The 21,367-nt window shown below is 37.4% G+C and overlaps 1 protein-coding gene across 1 annotated transcript in view; it reads left to right on the top strand.

The window, feature by feature from the left end:
• Nucleotides 1-21,367, top strand: part of LOC128646969 (transmembrane protein 132D-like) — a gene marked incomplete at its 5' end in the record, with an annotated part of 1,609,960 nt that overhangs the window by 1,555,634 nt on the left and 32,959 nt on the right. Inside the window, 2 exon segments of the mRNA XM_053699779.1 lie at nucleotides 20,502-20,674; nucleotides 20,676-20,705. Coding sequence (XP_053555754.1) covers nucleotides 20,502-20,674; nucleotides 20,676-20,705 — 203 coding nt within the window.

The raw sequence follows: 21,367 nt of genomic DNA, 5'->3' as shown, positions 1-21,367 counted from the left end.
TGTTTAATTCTATTTTATTTTTTTGATCATTTGTTTCTTATTTTTGTAATTTAGTGTTTGTTTTTGTAATTTAGTTATTTTTATTTTTAGTAATATTAGTGTTTATTTTTTTTTTAATGTTAGGTTCTAGTTAGGTTTTAGTTAGGTTTCACTAACTGGTCTTTCTCACATCTCATCTTGGATGTCCTCTCACTACCTTAAGCTAAATCTCTCCAAAACTGAACTCCTTATTTTTCCCCCTTCTTCCATTGTCTCCACCCCCAAAATTTCTATAACTGTTGATAATTCCATCTTTACCCCCTACCCCGCACGCCCGATGTTTTGGGGTCTCACTTGACTCAGATCTTTCCTTTACTCCTCACATTCAGTCCTTGGCTAAAGCCTGCCGCTTCCACCTTAAAAACATCGCTAAAATTAGACATTTCCTTACACAAGATACAACCAAGATTTTAATCCACTCCCTCATCCTTTCCCACCCCGACTACTGCAACTCCGTCCTCTCTGGTCTACCTAGCTGCCGCACAGCTCATTTACAATCCATTATGAATGCCTCTGCCAGGCTCAACTTCCTTACTCGTCGCTCTTTATCTGCTGCATCTCTCTGCCAATCCCTTCACTGGCTTCCTCTTGCCTCTAGGATTAAACATAAAATCCTCACCCTGACATATAAAGCTCTCACTGCTCCCCCCTACATCTCAGAACTTGTCTCTAGATACTCTCCCTCCCGTCCCCTTCGATCAGCTCAGGATCCCCTCCTCTCCTCCTCTCTTGTTACTTCCCACACATTCCCGTTTATAGGACTTCTCCAGACTGGCCCCCATCTTGTGGAATTCCCTACCTCGCTCCATAAGACTCTCCCCCTAGTTTTAACAGCTTCAAGCACTCCCTAAAAACTCTACTATTCAGGGATGCATACAACCAACACTAACCTTTCCTAACTCCATTGCTTTCCCCTTGAACCCCTTAGAATGTAAGCCTATGGGCCCAGCTGTTTATAGATCGCTTCATAAGATCGACTACAACAGTGAAACTCTCGGCAGGGCCCTCTACCCACTTGACCCCTACAAAAGCTATCCTGTACACCGACTATGTTTACAGCGCTGCGGAATCTTTTGGGGCTCTACAAATACCTGATAATAATAATAATAAATAGTGTAAGGCAGGTTAGGTTTTATTTCACAGGTAATTTTGTATTTATTTTAACTAGGTAGTTATTAAATAGTTAATAACTATTTGCTAACTAGTCTACCTAGTTAATATAAATACAAACTTAGTTGTGAAATAAAAATAAAACCTAAGGTAACTACATTATAACTGTTAGTTATATTGTAGCTAGCTTAGGTTTTATTTCACACGTAAGTTTGAATTTAGTTTTAAATAGGAATTATTTAGTTAATAATTGTAACTTTAGTTTAGCTGTATTTTTAATTATGTTAAAGTTTGGGGGGGGTTATGGTTAAGTTTAGGGTTAGGTTTAGGGGTTAATATAGTTTAATTTAGCTTGTTGCGATGTGGGGGCTGGCGGTTTTAGGGGTTAACAGGTTTATTTAGTTAATAATTGTAAATTTAATTTACCTATAATTTTATTAGGTTAAAGTTAGTGGGTGTTAGGATAGGTTTAGGGTTACGTTAGGGTTACGTAGGTTAGGTTAGGGTTAATGGATTTATTTAGTGGTAGTGATGTGGGAGGCCAGAGGTTTAGGGGTTAATAACTTTAGTATAGTGGCGGGCGACATCGGGAGCGGCAAATTAGGGGTTAATAATTTTATTTAGGTGGCGGCGATATCGGGAGCGGCAGATTAGTGATTAATAACATTATTTAGGTTAATAACTGTAGGCAGGGCGTCGGCAATGTCGGGGGCAGGCAGATTAGGGGTGTTTAGACTCGGGGTTTATGTGTAGGGTGTTAGGTTTAAACGTACATTTTTATTTCCCCATAGACATCAATGGGGCTGCGTTACGGAGCTTTTCTTTCCGAAGATCGCAGGTGTTAGACTTTTTTTTTGCCTGCTCTCCCATTGATGTCTATGGGGAAATCGTGCACGAGCACGTCAAAGCTGTGCTTGTATTTGGGTGCGGTATGGAGCTCAATGCCACCATATCGCCCGCACAAGCCTGCTTTTAAAAACCTGTAATAGCAGCGCTATAGGGGAGGTGAAATAACGCCACTTTTGTGGCGGTCGTTAAAATCCCTATAGCATTCAAAACTCATAATTTAGATGATATATATTTAAATAAAAATCCCACTTTATTTGTGTGAGCTTCTTGTGTGTCTGTGTAAGTGGACTGTTTGAGAACCATTGCCAAAGAATGTAAATTTGCGTACTAATCTATTGATATCAATAATTGTGCTGAATATCTGTGCTAGGTGCAAACATTAACCCTTTATTTAACAAACTAAAACCGTGCTGATGTCAATGAATAATCGGATAGAGTGATAATTACTCCTACTTCTTTCTGGTTTTCCTGTTACCCTGCTGGGGTATGTATGGGTGGTGTTCTCATTTTTAGGCCTACTAGTTTGTTGGGGTGGATTCATTAGACTGGCCAATGTCTGCCTCACATGATTAGATGTAGCCAGACTGGTTTGTGACTCTATTGAATTTGTCATATCTGCCTCTATTTATGTGCCCTGTTCGACTCCCCCTCCATCTGTGTCAATACTTGAAAATGTAACTTTGTTGTTATTTGTTCTATTACGTCTCTTTCATGATTTATTTTTATTTTAGTTGAATTGATAGGTTCTATTTTTGTTTTTTGTTTTTATTAAATAGTCTGTGTTTCTGCCATGAATAAACTATATCTAACTCATAATCCTTTTCATCTACGTTATATTTAGAGACTTTCCTGCTGGATATCTCAGTATCAAGGGAAATTATAGTATCCTCTAACTGATGTTTAAAATCATTATATTTTTTCAATGATTCAAATGGTTTCAAAAGCTTCATAATTCAATTGATTTCAATTAGAATTATTTGTCTTTCATTTTCTTATGTTTCAAGAGTTAATTCATTAGGGTAGTGGAACAGAGTGATAAGGTGCCGTTCCATGAATTCTGGTAAATCTACGGCAAAAGATAGATATTTTTTTTATTCTTAAGCCCAGTGGTATACTGAGTTTAAGTCTTCTTCACTAATGTCAGTAGAAAAGGTCTCACTGCCTCTGAGTACTGAAGCTAGAATATACCTACATCTGTCTTCATTTATTACCCCTGTGGGAGCTGTTATTGCTGGCATATTCTGTTCGGCCATAATAAGTTTGAATAATCAAATACTAAATACAAGATTACTATGGGACTTATTATATCAGCAAAGAATAATTTATTTATATATATATATATATATATATATATAAACACAAACAAACAAAAAGGTATTGGTGCACATCCATTTTCAAAAGCACAACATATTTTTTTAACTGCTGCAAAAAAATGCCTTGCAAACAACATCAAGAGACAACTATTCTTTTTAAATAAAATTGGGATCTTAGTCACACAATATGGCCATATTTTGCATAGCCAGTCACCACTTACAAGGTTGCCCCAATATAGACTGGTCCTAACACTACAGTCCTTTTGCCTGTGACTGGCTTTTTGCCTGGTGAATGGCTAAGCAAAATATGGCCATATTGTGTGACTAAGATCCCAATTTTATTTAAAAAGAATAGTTGTCTCTTGTTGTTGTTTGCAGACATTTTTTTTGCAGCAGTTAAAAAAATAAATAATATGTTGTGCTTTTGAAAATGGATGTGCACCAATATCTTTTTGTTTGTGTAATAACTGGGTAATATTGGCAGCACTCCCAAAGATGTGTTTATTAACTTTTTGTAAGGTGTGCTAAAAAAACTAATTTTGTAGTATATGTGTGTGTATATATATATATATATATATATATATATATATATATATATATATATATATATATATATATATATATATATATGTAATCCTGTAAGTATCAAGGGAAAGTCTTGCCGCCTGGATGAAGACTTCTTGCCAGCTGGATGGATCCTTCAAGCAGGACTTCAATAACTGCAAGTGGATCATCGGGGGTTAATGTTAGGTTATTTAAGTTTTTTTTGGGTGGGTTTTATTTTTAGATTAGGGTCTGGGCATGTAAAAGAGCTAAATACCCATACAAATGCCCTCTTCAGGGCAATGCTTAGCTTAGGTTTTTTTAGATAGTTATTTTATTTGGGGGGTTTGTTGTGGGGGGTGGTAGGTTTAACTGTAGGGGGGGTGTTTGTATTTTTTAAAAGGTAAAAGAGCTGATTTATTTGGTAGTTTATTGTAGGCTAGGTTTTTTTTATTTTGCGGGTGCTTTTTTTATTTTGATAGGGCTTTTAGATTATGTTTAATTCTATTTTACTTTTTTTGATCATTTGTTGTAATTTAGTTATTTTTATTTTTAGTAATTTTAGTGTTTATTTTTTTTTTTTATGTTAGGTTCTAGTTAGGTTTTAGTTAGGTTCCACTAACTGTCTTTCTCACATCTCATCTTGGATGTCCTCTCACTACCTTAAGCTAAATCTCTCCAAAACTGAAACTCCTTATTTTTCCCCCTTCTTCCATTGTCTCCTCCCCCAAAATTTCTATAACTGTTGATAATTCCATCTTTACCCCTACCCCGCACGCCCGATGTTTTGGGGTCTCACTTGACTCAGATCTTTCCTTTACTCCTCACATTCAGTCCTTGGCTAAAGCCTGCCGCTTCCACCTTAAAAAACATCGCTAAAATTAGACATTTCCTTACACAAGATACAACCAAGATTTTAATCCACTCCCTCATCCTTTCCCACCCCGACTACTGCAACTCCGTCCTCTCTGGTCTACCTAGCTGCCACACAGCTCATTTACAATCCATTATGAATGCCTCTGCCAGGCTCAACTTCCTTACTCGTCGCTCTTTATCTGCTGCCCCTCTCTGCCAATCCCTTCACTGGCTTCCTCTTGCCTCTAGGATTAAACATAAATCCTCACCCTGACATATAAAGCTCTCACTGCTCCCCCCTACATCTCAGAACTTGTCTCTAGATACTCTCCCTCCCATCCCCTTCGATCAGCTCAGGATCCCCTCCTCTCCTCCTCTCTTGTTACTTCCACACATTCCCGTTTATAGGACTTCTCCAGACTGGCCCCCATCTTGTGGAATTCCCTACCTCGCTCCATAAGACTCTCCCCTAGTTTTAACAGCTTCAAGCACTCCCTAAAACTCTACTATTCAGGGATGCATACAACCAACACTAACCTTTCCTAACTCCATTGCTTTCCCCTTGAACCCCTTAGAATGTAAGCCTATGGGCCCAGCTGTTTATAGATCGCTTCATAAGATCCGACTACAACAGTGAAACTCTCGCAGGGCCCTCTACCCACTTGACCCCTACAAAAGCTATCCTGTACACCGACTATGTTTACAGCGCTGCAGAATCTTTTGGGCTCTACAAATACCTGATAATAATAATAATAAATAGTGTAAGGCAGGTTAGGTTTTATTTCACAGGTAATTTTGTATTTATTTTAACTAGGTAGTTATTAAATAGTTAATAACTATTTGCTAACTAGTCTACCTAGTTTAAAATAAATACAAACTTAGTTGTGAAATAAAAATAAAACCTAAGGTAACTACATTATAACTGTTAGTTATATTGTAGCTAGCTTAGGTTTTATTTCACACGTAAGTTTGAATTTAGTTTTAATAGGAATTATTTAGTTAATAATTGTACTTTAGTTTAGCTGTATTTTAATTATGTTAAAGTTTGGGGGTTATGGTTAAGTTTAGGGTTAGATTTAGGGGTTAATATAGTTTAATTTAGCTTGTTGCGATGTGGGGGCTGGCGGGTTTTTAGGGGCTAACAGGTTTATTTAGTTAATAATTGTAAATTTAATTTAGCTATAATTTTATTAGGTTAAAGTTAGTGGTGTTAGGATTAGGTTTAGGGTTACGTTAGGGTTACGTTAGGGTTAGGTTTAGGGGTTAATGGATTTATTTAGTGGTAGTGATGTGGGAGGCCAGAGGTTTAGGGGTTAATAACTTTAGTATAGTGGCGGCGACATCGGGGAGCGGCAAATTAGGGGTTAATAATTTTATTTAGGTGGCGGCGATATCGGGAGCGGCAGATTAGGGATTAATAACATTATTTAGGTTAATAACTGTAGGCAGGCGTCGGCAATGTCGGGGGCAGCAGATTAGGGGGTTTTTAGACTCGGGGTTTATGTTAGGGTGTTAGGTTTAAACGTACATTTTTATTTCCCCATAGACATCAATGGGGCTGCGTTACGAAGCTTTTCTTTCCGCGATCGCAGGTGTTAGAATTTTTTTTTGCCTGCTCTCCCCATTGATGTCTATGCCACCATATCGCCCGCACAAGCCTGCTTTTTAAAACCTGTAATAGCAGTGCTATAGGGAGGTGAAATAACGCCACTTTTGTGGCGGTCGTTAAAATCCCTATAGCATTCAAAACTCGTAATCTAGATGATATATATTTAAATAAAAATCCCACTTTATTTGTGTGAGCTTCTTGTGTGTCTGTGTAAGTGACTGTTTGAGAACCATTGCCAAAGAATGTAAATTTGCGTACTAATCTATTGATAATCAATAATTGTGCTGAATATCTGTGCTAGGTGCAAACATTAACCCTTTATTTAACAAACTAAACCGTGCTGATGTCAATGAATAATCGGATAGAGTGATAATTACTCCTACTTCTTTCTGGTTTTCCTGGTTACCCTGCTGGGGTATGTATGGGTGGTGTTCTCATTTTTAGGCCTACTAGTTTGTTGGGGTGGATTCACTAGACTGGCCAATGTCTGCCTCACATGATTAGATGTAGCAAGACTGGTTTGTGACTCTATTGAATTTGTCATATCTGCCTCTATTTATGTGCCCTGTTCGACTCCCCCTCCATCTGTGTCAATACTTGAAAATGTAACTTTGTTGTTATTTGTTCTATTACGTCTCTTTCATGATTTATTTTATTTTAGTTGAATTGATAGGTTCTATTTTTGTTTTTGTTTTTATTAAATAGTCTGTGTTTCTGCCATGAATAAACTATATCTAACTCATAATCCTTTTCATCTACGTTATATTTAGAGACTTTCCTGCTGGATATCTCAGTATCAAGGGAAATTATAGTATCCTCTAACTGATGTTTAAAATCATTATATTTTTTTCAATGATTCAAATGGTTTCAAAAGCTTCATAATTCAATTGATTTCAATTAGAATTATTTGTCTTTCATTTTTCTTATGTTTCAAGAGTTAATTCATTAGGGTAGTGGAACAGAGTGATAAGGTGCCGTTCCATGAATTCTGGTAAATCTACGGCAAAAAGATAGATATTTTTTATTCTTAAGCCCAGTGGTATACTGAGTTTAAGTCTTCTTCACTAATGTCAGTAGAAAAGGTCTCACTGCCTCTGAGTACTGAAGCTAGAATATGCCTACATCTGTCTTCATTTATTACCCCTGTGGGAGCTGTTATTGCTGGCATATTCTGTTCGGCCATAATAAGTTTGAATAATCAAATACTAAAATACAAGATTACTATGGGACTTATTATATCAGCAAAGAATAATTTATTTATATATATATATATATATATATATATATATATATATATATATATATATATATATACAACAAACAACAAAAAGGTATTGGTGCACATCCATTTTCAAAAGCACAACTGCTGCAAAAAATGCCTGCAAACAACATCAAGAGACAACTATTCTTTTTAAATAAAATTGGGATCTAGTCACACAATATGGCCATATTTTGCTTAGCCAGTCACCACTTACAAGGTGCCCCAATATAGACTGGTCCTAACACTACAGTCCTTTTGCCTGTGACTGGCTTATGCCTGGTGAATGGCTAAGCAAAAATATGGCCATATTGTGTGACTAAGATCCCAATTTTATTTAAAAAGAATAGTTGTCTCTTGTTGTTGTTTGCAGACATTTTTTTTGCAGCAGTTAAAAAAATAAATAATATGTTGTGCTTTTGAAAATGGATGTGCACCAATATCTTTTTGTTTGTGTAATAACTGGGTCATATTGGCAGCACTCCCAAAGATGTGTTTATTAACTTTTTGTAAGGTGTGCTAAAAAAACTAATTTTGTAGTATATGTGTGTGTGTATATATATATATATATATAAAATATATATATATATATATATATATATCTATAATCCTGTAAGTATCAAGGAAAGTCTAATCTCTAAAAGTCTTTTGCTATGATGGGAGTAATAGTGCAGTACTTCAAAATTATTTATTCAGTAACGTATCTTGGTGTGTAATAGATAGCACTATAAAAGCCTCTTGGTAAAGTTCACATCCTTACACAGTCAAAGTTAAAGGGGGGTACACACAAGTCTGTTTGCTGAGAGGGAATGGAGTAAAGTGTAATATATAATATATATATATATATATATATATATATATATTGCAATGAGGAAATATAGACTTTCAGTCTTGTCTATATATATCCCAGAACTGCAATATTGCTCAAGCACTAGTATAAAAGTGTCAAAAAGTACTGAAAAACAGCATATGATTTGGTACGCATAAGTATGGTAATTGTCCCGTATCAAGTCAGAATAGGTTAGTAACCTCTTGGAGTCGATATCAGCTGAGCTTATGGTATCAGTACCTTACTCTGTCTACTATAAACAAGAGTGGGTGGAGTAATGATGGTGATGCACCTATGAGTCTGTAGTTCTTTAGTGTGTGACGTACCTCCAGAGTTGCTGAGGGGTTACCAGGGTGCCGGTGTAGTGTCGTGGTGGTGAGCATCTTACTTCTCCAAGTTGTCTGTGTCACTGTGGGTCCTGGTTGACTGTTCCAGTCAGCGGTGCTCTGTAGTCCCACTGTGTATCCACAGGGAGTATTCGCCATTGGGAAGCCCCTCCCTCTTGTTGGTGATGTCAGAGGTAGGGAAGACTGGGTTAGTCAAGCGAGGTTGGTTATGCAGGTAAAACAGCACTATTAGATAATGCTGGGAAAATCTGTGAGTACAGAATGGGGATACCGGTCCTAAAATGGCTATCTCTACCATAAGTATGAGGAAGGGGTAAACAGGAGAGGAATCCAGGTATCAATGCATTGGTGATTTATTCGAGTTTGTAAGTATTACACACACACAGTGAAGGGCAGCTTGTGGAAGATCTGATGTGTTTTGCGCATGCTCAGATGCGCTTCATCAGAGAACACAGGTGTCCCCCAGGTAAGTGCTTAAAAAGGAGCATCAACCAATAGGAAAACAGAAAACAACTTCAAACATGATTAGTGCACATTGTATATAGTGATAGGTGTCTATGGGTTGTAGCTGTCTAAGTAGCAATTAATTAGAAAAAAGAACAAACAAATAAAGTGAAGTGAAAAGTTTATGAGGGATATTTATCAAGCCGTCAACCGCAAATACGCTGGAATTCCGCAGCCGTAATTGTGGCAAGCCTGAATTCGACCCATTTATCAAAGCCTACAGACTGGCAAAACCTTAAAATTTGTGACGTAACATACGATCCACCAATCTCAATCCGACACAGATCAATGCTTACGTCATTACAGATGTTCGAATACAAATTCGGCACTGTCAACTTTTGCCCATTTCTCAAACATCTAACAGGTTACGCTCACCACTATTCTTGCCCCAGCGTACCTGGTTTTCAATCCACCACCCTGGGGGGCCGCGGATGCCATAGGAATAAATGGGAGTCTGAAAGCAGCGAAAGTTCATGTTCGATGCTGCCAGATATCCATTGATTTCTATGCGTAGAAAACAAATTACATTTTACACCTAACATGTTCCCCGAGTCTAAACTGCCATCCCGACATCGCCGCCACCTACATAATGTTATTAACCCTTATCCCATTGCTCCTCAACATTGCTGCAACTAAATAAATGCTATTAACCCCTATCCCGCCGCTCCCGGAGCCCACCGGGAACTAATAAATGTATTAACCCCTACCCCTCTACTCCCGGAGCCCACCGCAACTAAAATAAATGTATTAACCCCCTAAACCCCTGGCCTCCACATCACTACCACTTACTAAACCTATTAAACCCCTAAACCGCCAGCCACCCACATCGCCCATAAACTAAATTAAGCTATTAACCCCTAAAACCTAATAACCCGCTAATTTTACATGAAATATTAACTCATCCCTATCTTATAATAATTTAAACTTACCTTTAGAATTAAAATAAACTATATTAAACTACTAATTAACCTACCCTAAACTATTATCCTACAATTACATTAAACTATATTAAACTATTAATTAACCTACCCTATTTATTATACTAAAATTACATTAAACTAAACAATTAAAATAACTATATTACATATTTAAAAACCTAACCCTACTCAAGTTATTTAAATCTACTATTAAACATTACTAAGTTACAAAAAATAACAACTAAGTTACATAAATAAAAAAAACACTAAGTTACACAAAATAAAAAATAAATTATCAAATATTTAAACTAATTACACCTAATCTAATAGCCTATCAAAAATAAAAAGCCCCCCAAAATAAATAAAAAAACCTAGCCTAAACTACCAATGGCCCTTTAAAGGGCCTTTTGAGGGCTATTGTCCCAAGAAATCAGCTCTTTTACCTGTTAAAAAAAATATACAATACCCCCAACAGTAAAACCCACCACCCACAACACAACACCCCCAATCTAAACACCTAAGCTCTCCATTGCCCTGAAAGGGCATTCAGCTCTTTTACTGCCCAAAGTCCCTAACTTAAATTAAAACCCACATAATAAACCCTTAAAAAAACACTAACCCCTGAAGATTTCACTTACAGTTTTCAAAGACCGGACATCCTTCCTCATCCCAAGCGGCAGAAGTCCTCAGCGAAGCGGGGGCCGAAGTCTTCATCAAGCGGGTCCGAAGTCTTCATTCAAGCCGGGCAGAGTCTTCATTCATGCGGCAGAAGTCTTCCATCCAGACGGCATTTCTATCTTCATCCATCCGGCGCAGGAGCAGTTCCATCTTCAAGACATCCGGCGCGGAGCATCCTCTTCTTACGACGTCTCTTGAAAAAATGATGTTTCCTTTAAAATTACGTCATTCAAGATGGCCTCCCTTACATTCTATTGGCTGAAAGATTTCTATCAGCCCAAGAGGAGTTAAAGGGCCAAAAAATCCTATTGGCTGTTACCCGATACCTCTCGTAGAAAACAGGCTGGTTAGCCTGGAATAGGCTTGTCTGAGGGACCTGTATTTCTCATGCCCCTGTGCAGAAGCTACGCCACAGATATTACAGATTATCGTGGGTATGTGATTGGGTAATGGCGTTTGGATTTGAATGTTAGGTTGCTGCCCAGCAGATCGCAACATCATAGTGAGAGAGTCCCATAGTCGTCGATGGGTGTTTGGGTTAGATGTTATCTTCGGCGTTTGTCCTTAGTCTATGAAAGAGCTGCATAGCAGAGGGCTGCTGTCTTGTTATATGGGGTCACGTTTGTAATAATAAAGCCCCCGAGTCCCATATTCTCAAGCCTGTGGGCCATCATTAAGGTGTGATAGTTAAGCTATATAGGGCAGTCTCGTGACAGAAGCACGGATCTAACAATAGTTCAGTATGCAAGAGTAGCGTTGATTATCTGGACTTGTAAGTAAGAAACTTACTAAAGGCTCCTGCAGATTTAGCCGACTCCTGCCTTTGTCAGCATAGTAACATAGCCGATAAAACAGATCATCCCTGCCATTTCTGCAAATAGAACCAATCCTTGGTTGATAGAATTCCATAGACTCCCAGACCCCCCATCTTGAGGTAAGCAGGCAGCCGAGTGGACTGGTGAAACAGTGGGCAACGGCTCTTTCATCTCTACCTCAGCAATATCTTGACGAAGCTTGTGTTGGGGTTGCATGTATCCTGGGATACTGCTATACTGCAGCTGTCGAGGTATAAAACTAGGTGGGGTTAGTAACTCTCCGGACCTCTCTGAACGGTTGATTATATTCTCTTCCAAGGGAGACAGAGGCGGCCCCCATGGTAAATGGATCTGGATGCCCTGTATATTTGCGGCGGATAGTGTCGTCTCCAGTTTCACTGTTGTCACTGACGCCGTGGGATTTGCTAATGGAGCCCGCTGGTCAGTCTTTTCATCGATATGTGCGTTGATGAGGACTATCTCTGAATAGCTTGTCAGATCAGAGAAGTTGTCCTCCATGCGGCATCCAAACATTTCAAGCTGGGTCAGTATGGGCTGCGCAGCATACTCCATGATGGTAGCAGTGTGTGAGCCCATAGGTCATTCAAATAAAATTACGCTCTGATGTCCTGTTGTCAAGTGTCTAACGCTCATAAATGAAATGCCGCCATATGCCTCGGGGATCTGATTTGTGGCTCAGAGTCTCAGTTTCCTTCATATAGAGAAGTTTTTTGTATTTTTTTAGGTTGCATAATTAGCTGATGTGCATATTCCGTCGTAGGTGATTAAAGATGAGCGGGCCTATACTACTTAAAGTCAGCAGTTTGGTCCAAATTATGCCGGAGGCTTCTGTTGTATGCTTCTGATCGCCATCTTGGCTTGGCTCCTCCCCCCAGGAGTAATTGGTTTTTGTTTTTTATAATTTCGTTTTCTATTTTTTGTAATTTAGTGTTTATTTTTTGTAATTTAGTAAATTGTATTTTATTCATTTATTTTATTTCATTTTATTGTAATGTTAGATTGCAGTGTAAGGCAGGTTAGGTTTTATTTTACTTTGTATTTATTTTTTAACTAGGTAGTTAGCAAATAGTTAATAACTATTTACTAACTAGTCTACCTAGTTAGCAATAAATGCAAAACTTAACTGTGAAATAAAATAAAACCTAAGCTAGCCGTTATATTGTTAGCTACCTTAGGTTTTTTTTTTACAGTTAAGTATGTATTTAGTTTTAAATAGGAAATTATTTAGTTAATAATTGTAAGGTTTATTTAGATGTATTTTAATTATATTTAAGTTAGGGGGTATTAGGCTTAGGGTTTACATTAGGGTTAGAGGGTTAGATTTAGGGTTAGGGTTACGTTAGGGTTAGGATTAGGGGTTAATATATTTATCTAGCGTTGGTGATGTGGGGAGGTTTAGGGGTTAATAATTAATTTTAGTATATTTCATTGTGAGGTACTTGTGGTTAATAAATTTATTATAATGTTTGTGATGCGGGAGGGCTTTGGTCTAGGGGTTAATAGGTAGTTTATGGGTGTTTGTGTACTTTGTAACACTTTAGTTATGAGTTTTATGCTACAGCTTTGCAACATAAAACTCATAAACTACTGACTTTAGATGGCGGTACTGATCTGTCAGTATAGGGTGTACCGCTCAATTTTTGGCCTCCCAGGCAAACTCGTAATACCGGCGCTATGGAAGAGTCCCATTGAAAAAGGATCTTTTTTAGAAGTGCGGTACTGATGTTGCGTGACGGCCCAAAAAGGTGTGCGGTACACCTATACCTACAAGACTTGTAATAGCGGCGTTAAGGAAAAAGCAGCATTATGATGCATATACAATTCTATACTTATTCTATACTTATCTTACTTGACCTGTCTGCTGCCTTTGACACTGTTGACCATCCCCTCCTCTTACGGACTCTCAGCTCCCTTGGACTCTGTGACATTGCCCTCTCCTGGATCCACTCTTATCTCTCTAATAGATCCTTTTCTGTCTCATTTGCTGGTGACTCATCCTCTCCACTGCCTCTGTCTGTTGGAGTACCTCAAGGCTCTGTTCTAGGCCCCTCTACTCTTCTCTATTTATACTTCCTCGATGGGTCAACTATTAGTAGCTATGGCTTCAAACTATCACCTCTATGCTGATGATACTCAGATCTACCTATCCCACCCCTGCACTCTCTCCGTCTGTCCTTTCCCACATCAGCAGCTGCTTATCTGGCATTTCTTCTGGATGGCCCTCTCACCACCTAAAAATCACATGTCCCAAGACTGAGCTTCTCTAATCCCCCAACTAATTCTACTCATTTTCTAACTTTACTATCACTGTCGGTGACACCACTATCTCCCCATCACCCCAAGTCCGCTGCCTTGGAGTTACACTCGACTCCAATCTGTCCTTCATACCCCAATCCAATCGCTCTCTCTTCTCCTGTACCGCAACCACCTACGCAATATCTCCAAAATCCGTCCTTTTCTGAGCGCTGAAACTACTAAACAGCTAATCCATTCCCTAGTAATTTCCCGGCTTGACTACTGAAACAACCTACTAACTGGCCTTCTCTCTCCCGCCTCTCCCCCCTTCAATCCATCCTAATGCCTCTGCTAGGCTAATCCACCTCTCCGACGCTCTGTATCTGCCGCACCCCTCTGTGAGTCCCTTCTCTGGCTCCCCATTCACAGCAGAATTAAATTCAAAATTCTCACTTTGACCCTACAAAGCCCTTACCAATGCAGCCCCCCATATCTGTCCTCACTCATCAACAAATATACTCCAGCCCGTCCCCTAAGAATCAACAATGATCTAATCCTTGCCTCTATCTACATCACCTCCTCTCATGTAGACTACAGGACTTCTCTCGTGCGGCACCAACCCTCTGGAACCGCACTTCCTCGTGCTGTCAGGACTGTCCCCCCCAACCTCTCTCCTTTAAACGCCTCCCTAAAGACCTTCTTGTTCAGGGAAGCCTATAACCAAATCAGTAACTAATGAATTCACTTGCCTAATAGTTGCCTCATCTAACCTTCACACTAACATCAACTCCCACCTTTGCAGTCCCCACCTCCTGTTTCTCACCCTCCTACCCATTTAGATTGTAAGTTCCCACGGGAACAGGGCTCCCAATTCCTCCTGTATTTGTTTGTTAAATTTTGTCTGGTGTCTCATATTGTACTGTCCTTTTTATCTCTGTTAATTATGAACAGCGCTGCGGAATCTGTTGGCGCTTTATAAATAAAAGAATAATAATAACAATGCTTTTTCACTCATAACGCAATCTAGCTGAATGAGTCAGAACTGCATATATCAATATAATAGTGTTTGGAATGTCCAAAGCCTTTAAAAAATTGCAGGACTAATTATAACAAAGATTAAATTGCGCTGAATATCTGTATTGGGAAATGAAGTACACTTTTGAAGACCTGACTGTAAAATACAGAGTTAGATTTTTCTGCCCAAAAATGTACAGAGGTTGGCAGCAATACACAGCTGTGGCAAAATGAAATCTAGCAATTCCTTTTTTCCTCAAATTTAAAAAAAATATATTTTTTTTTATTTTTGTGGGGCACATTATTAAATCTGCTTAGTAAATTATAACAAAGTATTTATGTACTACATTCCAGAGAATTTCTTAGTCTAGCCCAATGCTGTAAATTCCAATGACATAACTGGCAATTTGGATACTTAGACCATGCGAGTTAGCCTAAAACTAGTGTCTGACTATTCTGGAAGCTTTAAAAGGTTAGTGCACGCACGACATGTGTTTAAATAAATTCTCTATTTTACTCTCCCTGCAAACACATTTTGGATTAAAAACCAATGACACATATTTAATCTATGCCTCATCCAAATTCAGCTGTAATCTATTTATAGCTTTCATTCAACCAGCAGATGTCACAAAAAAAGTTCAATTGTCTTTTAAAATGCAATTGACAAGCCTTTTTTCAATGATATTTATTTACAAAAGGTAAATAAATACTTTTGAGCAAAATATCTCTGATACACATTAGCTATATTTTAAGCTTTTGTAAAGTGTTTTACTATGCTTTACTATGATATTTGAGGTAAAATTCATCCTATTGATTGCTCAGGGTGAACTATCAATATTGTGGATCTGCGATATTTGTATGTGTGTATGTATATATGTGTATATATTATGTGGTATGTATGTGCACACATGCATACATACACATATATACATACACACATACTGGTACCAACATCTATATATCTATCTATATTAAAAATGTTTAGATAAATATACTTATATTTTAAAATCTTAAGATTTTTGAGCCGGATTTAACAAGCAAAGAATGCTGCTAAATTCACTCCGAAGTTTCCGGCTCGCCGGAAACTGAAGTTAAGAAGCAGCAGTCGTAAGACCACTGCTCCTTAACTTGTCCGACACCTTTTAGGTGGCAGACTGCAATCATTCCGATTGAATGTGCAGGGGGCAGTTATTGCACAAGAATTTCACAAGAAATGCTTGCACAATGTTAAATGCTGACAGTGTATGCTGTTGCATTTTGTGATGCCTGGCACTTGATAGATTGGCCCTCATAACTTACCTGACAAGGAAAAATGGTAATTTTCAATAATTTAAAAAAAAAAAAATATTAATGAAAATGTCTAGATTTTAAATAATTGTGGATTTTGGAGTTTCGGATTTGGGGATTTGTGCATGTATATTTAAAAATAAAAATACAATGCTATTGTTGCAACGCCGCCGCCATGCAGACTCACGGCCAATCGGCGGTTAGCAGGGGGCTGTCAATCAACCTGATCTTACTCGATCGGGTTGCTTTCCGGCGATGTCTGTCCGCTTGCTCAGAGCAGGCGTACAGGTTATGGTCTTGTGACCGCTGCTTCATAACTGCTGTTTCTGGTGAGCCTGCAGACTTGCCAGAAACACGGGGCATCAAGCTCCCATACGGAGCTTGATACATATGCCCCATATGTCTAACACACCCCTATGAAATTGCAGGTTTTTTAAATGTGAAGACAGACATAAAAACAATGTAACAATGTAAATATCAAACTTTCTCCATCTGTATTGTATTCTCCGAATAAAAAAATAAAAAAAATGCAGTGAATAAAAGTTAATTATAAGGATTTTGTTACAGAAAAAAGTACTAACCCCCTATTGCATAAGTTCTGAAACCCTTCCTACTGGGGGCTTTAGCTGTGTTTATAGTAAACCATTCACATTCTAAATCATGCCTGTAGGTAAATATCATACACCTGCCATCAATGAAAGTGATTCAAGATTAAAGTCAGTTGTTGAATTTCCTTGAATGTTGGGGTCGCACCCTACTGGGAGATCCATGGGTCTGCAAAGAATTGCCAAAGAGCCTGAAGACATAATTGTTGAAACGCCACCAAGCAAGAGAGGGATATAAAAAACATGGGATGTAACATGGGGCAGTATCTAAACCATCATCAAATGTGGCACAACAGAAACATTGCAAAGATCAGGACAGCCCTTCAAAGATTATGAGAAGAGGAAGAGAAAATAATGAAGTTACCAAGAGGCCAACAGCAACATTGTAGGAGCTGCAGGAATTTCTTGCAGGTTTCTGTCACTCATTGCATGTGACCACTACCTCTCAACTTATACTCTGCACATGTCTGGGTTATGAGGTAGGATGGCAAGAAGGAAACCATTTCTTACAAAAAGGAACACTCAAGTACATCTAAATTATGCCAATAGAGTTGTTCAGTCACCTCAAATCAATAAAGCACATTATAAAGGAACACCATAGTAAATGTTGAAGCATTGTGGTGGTAGCATCATGCTTTGGGGCTGATTCTCTTCAGCTGGATCAGAGGCTCTTGTCAAGATAGATGGGATAATGAATAGCTTCAAATATCAAGGTATTTTGGCACAAAACCTGCTGGCCTCTGTCAGAAAGCTGAAGATGAAGAGTCATTTTACAGCATGGCTTCAGAAAAGAAAAAGTCTAGATGTGCAAAGTTAATAGAGACGTCTTTCATGAATAAGATACACATACAATTTTAAAGAAACTTTCCGGTTTACTTTTATTATCTAATTTGCTTAGTTCTCTTGGTATCATTTGCTGAAAGGATACTTAGGTAGGCCTCAGGAGCTTGGAGCTTGCTGTTTGATTGGTGGTTACACATATATGTCTATTTTAATTGGCTTACTGATATGTTCAGCTAGCGCCTAGTAATACAATGCTGTATCCTTCAATAAAGGATACTAAGAGAATTAAGCAAAATGGATAATGGAAATAAGAAAGTTGTTTAAAAATGTATGATTTATCTGAGTCATGAAAGAAAAAAGGTTGGGGTTTCATGTCCTTTTAATAAATGCAAAAAAAATGCTTCCTCAAAGAATTAGTTGGGTTGGATATTGAAAGATCACATTAAATATTTTTTGTTTAAATTCATAATACTATGGTTTAGACATTTTTTCTTCTTGTACCTCACCTTAGAAAATAAAATGTTGCAGATGCCCATGGGTGTATTTGTCCTTTTTTGGTTCTATTATTTCCCTTGACATGATAGTTTCATGTGTAAGATATCCTTCTTATCTATAACAGCTTAGGTGTTGAGTTCTAATATAGAAAGTCTTAGTGGGTGTCAAAGGAACTAAAAAAACATTTCTCAAGGTTGGTCTGCAACTATCCATTTGCAATGTAGTCTCTTTCTTACATGAAAAAAAGAACAAAAAAAGAGGTGAATGTGGGGACAATGTGGAATTAAATACGGAATACAGCTATTAAAGTAGTATATAAAGCATTACCCTCTAACACAGCATCAATACCATCCTTCACCCATGATATGTTTCTTTGTGGGAGCCTGTGTTAGTAGTAGAGTTAGAGTAAAAAAGTGCTGGATGTATTTAGCACTATATATACAAAATTTAAAATAATCCCTAAAAGTTTATCATACATTAGAAAATACAAATAGATACTTTTGCACTTTAAAATCAACAGATGATTTCTAGCTGAAATACAGTGCAGACTGTGGAAGTAGTTAAATTTCAATGGTGTACACTTTAATTAACACACATAAAGAGCATACAATGTTTATATAACAGTTCATAAACACTTCTAAAACCTAATTATATTTCAATACTCAAAGTCTGATGATAAAGTGAAGTATATATGAGCTTACTAGTAGGTAAAAGCCATTTTGCATTACAGTCTGTTCTGTTCCTGATTCCTGTTTGTTGCTGGACTTCCTTCTGGTGACCTTGTCTGTGTTTGGGAACCATGCTGCCTGCCTTGAATCTTGGGACTTTCTCTGCATTTGGCACAGTTCTAGGAAATCTGAAACGCGTTGCTTCATTTTGGGGCCTACAAGACTTTCTGTAGTTAGTTTCTTACCGCAAAAAACGGATGATAGCGGTTTTGCATACTAAGTTTAATCTTCCGGGAATCGGCATGTGGAGCTGATTATCTATTACCTAATAGTTAGTTCGGATATACTTATTTTATAAAACTGAGCATATTGCACTGACAATTTTTTTTATCTGATTTACTTTCAGCAATTTGAGCCTTTACTACGGATTGCCTGGGACTTTTTTGGCTTTTTACAAGTTGACTCAGAGAAGTCACTTTTATTATCGGACTTTGAGTATTGAAATATTGAGTAAATATATTTTGTTTTTAGATGTGTTTATGACCTGTTTTTCATGCATTTTATGCTCTTTATGTGTGTTAATTAAAGTGTACACCTTTGAAATTAAACTAAACTTGCTTCACAGTCTGCCACTATATTTCAGCTAGAAATCATCATTAACCCTTTACACTCTGAACCCCCAGCCCTACTAACGCCTCTTGATGATCCATCTAGTAACTAAGAAATACGTGTAGATGGATCTTTCAATAAGAAAAAAAATATATTTTTATCTTGTGATGTCTCTTTTCAGCAATTTTCACACCATACTTCTGAAACAGTCAATGCAGTCATGTTCCTCACAGTATCTATGCCTGGTCCATTTGTCTTCTTTTATATGTTTTTTAAAAATTTTGATCAAGTCATTAACCAATGGAGATTGAAGGGGTCTCAGAACTAAGCCATTTCTCTATTTGTATAGTTTAATCAAATCAGTTCTGAAATTAAGCCCTCACAGCTCAAACCTGATTAGTTACATTCTTAAAAAGATTGAAACTAAACTAATCATTTAGATGCTAGGTGGTTGTGGAAGCTAGTATGGTTGTGATGGGGTTTGCATAGTCTGTCCCATTGTATGTGAGATGGGCTAGAGCATGTACCTAAGTAAATTTTAATTGGTGTGGTCAAAAGGCCAATGCTATAGGAGTAAATACAATTGGCAATATTGGGGCAGTAGAGGGTTAATTGCAGTAGAGGGGTAGTGTTTAGATTAACAAGGGTAGTCTAGATTCTAGAGGATCAGAGGGATCCCCAATATACTGGAGAAAGGCTAGAACCTTTTTAATAGAATATGATAATTTATTGTGGCAGAGACAGAAGCTCTTCTGCAAGTGGTCATTACAACCAGCGACATGGAGCCACGATTATTTAGTTACAAGCAAAAGCATTCTGTCATTAAATTAGGTCAGGGATTGTAAAACTCTATTTTAAAGCCTTCTATTCTATTTTTTTTTAAATAGCACTTCTAATTTTCTTAAATAAATGAGAGCTGGCCAAATGTGTTTTGGTTTCAAAGAATAACACATATGATTATCAGCGTCAAATGGGAAACTTGACTAATCAGCTACAAATTGTATAACTATTAAATAAGCTTCAAGATTTCTGAAACATCTAAAGAACATGTCTATAAAGCGTTTCCTATTATTTGATCAGAAGGTATAAATTTTCATTTCATTTTCTCACCCCTACAGATTTCTGACAGATGTGACTATGTTTTTGTAAATGGGAAGGAAATGAAAGGAAAGGTGAATGCCATTGTTAATTTCACTTACCAGCATTTTAAAGCCTCACTAGAGATGACAGTCTGGGTCCCTCGGCTCCCTCTGCAGATAGATGTTTCTGACACTGAATTAAATCAGATCAAGGTGGAGGGTTCCAATTATGTCAAATAAGAGGTATGTGCATATTTATTGTTTTGTAACTTGAATGGCCCTATTCATAATTAATGTTTTACTGGATTGTTTTGTTTTTTTACTAAAAATCAGAAGGCTTTTAGATTTCTTTATGGCATGCAACCTTGTGTGATGACAGCAAAATACATTAAATGGCTAACAATTATTTCAAATAAGCAGGTTATGTGGAATAGTTTAATCATTTTAAATGGGCAAAGAAATATCACATTTCTTTAATGATTTTGTGTTGGCTTAAACATTACTTTTTTGCATGAAGGACTGAGCTTTTCAAATCTTAAAATGAAAATGGATTCTTAAAGGACATGCCACCCACATTTTTTCTTTTATGATTTAGAAAGAGAATGTAATTTTAAACATCTTTCTAATTTACGTATATTATCTAATTTGTTTATTTTCTTGATATTCTTGGATGGAAAGCATATCTAGATATGCTCACTAGCTGCTGAGTTGGTTTGCTGCACATAGAAGCCTTGTGTGATTGGCTCACCATGTGCATTGCTTTTTCTTTAACTAAGGATATTTAAAAAATGAAGCAAAATAAATAATGGAAGTAAATTGTAATGTTGTTTAAATTTCTATTCTCTATCTGAATCATGAAAGAAAGATTTTTGAGTTTAGTAGCCTTTAACAGTAAAGCAGTGTTC

This window comes from Bombina bombina, chromosome 2 (assembly GCF_027579735.1).
Source record: "Bombina bombina isolate aBomBom1 chromosome 2, aBomBom1.pri, whole genome shotgun sequence".
Classification (NCBI taxonomy): Eukaryota; Metazoa; Chordata; class Amphibia; order Anura; family Bombinatoridae; genus Bombina; species Bombina bombina.
The sequence above is the reverse complement of the archived record's forward strand: the minus strand, read 5'-3'. Positions and strand labels throughout refer to the sequence as shown.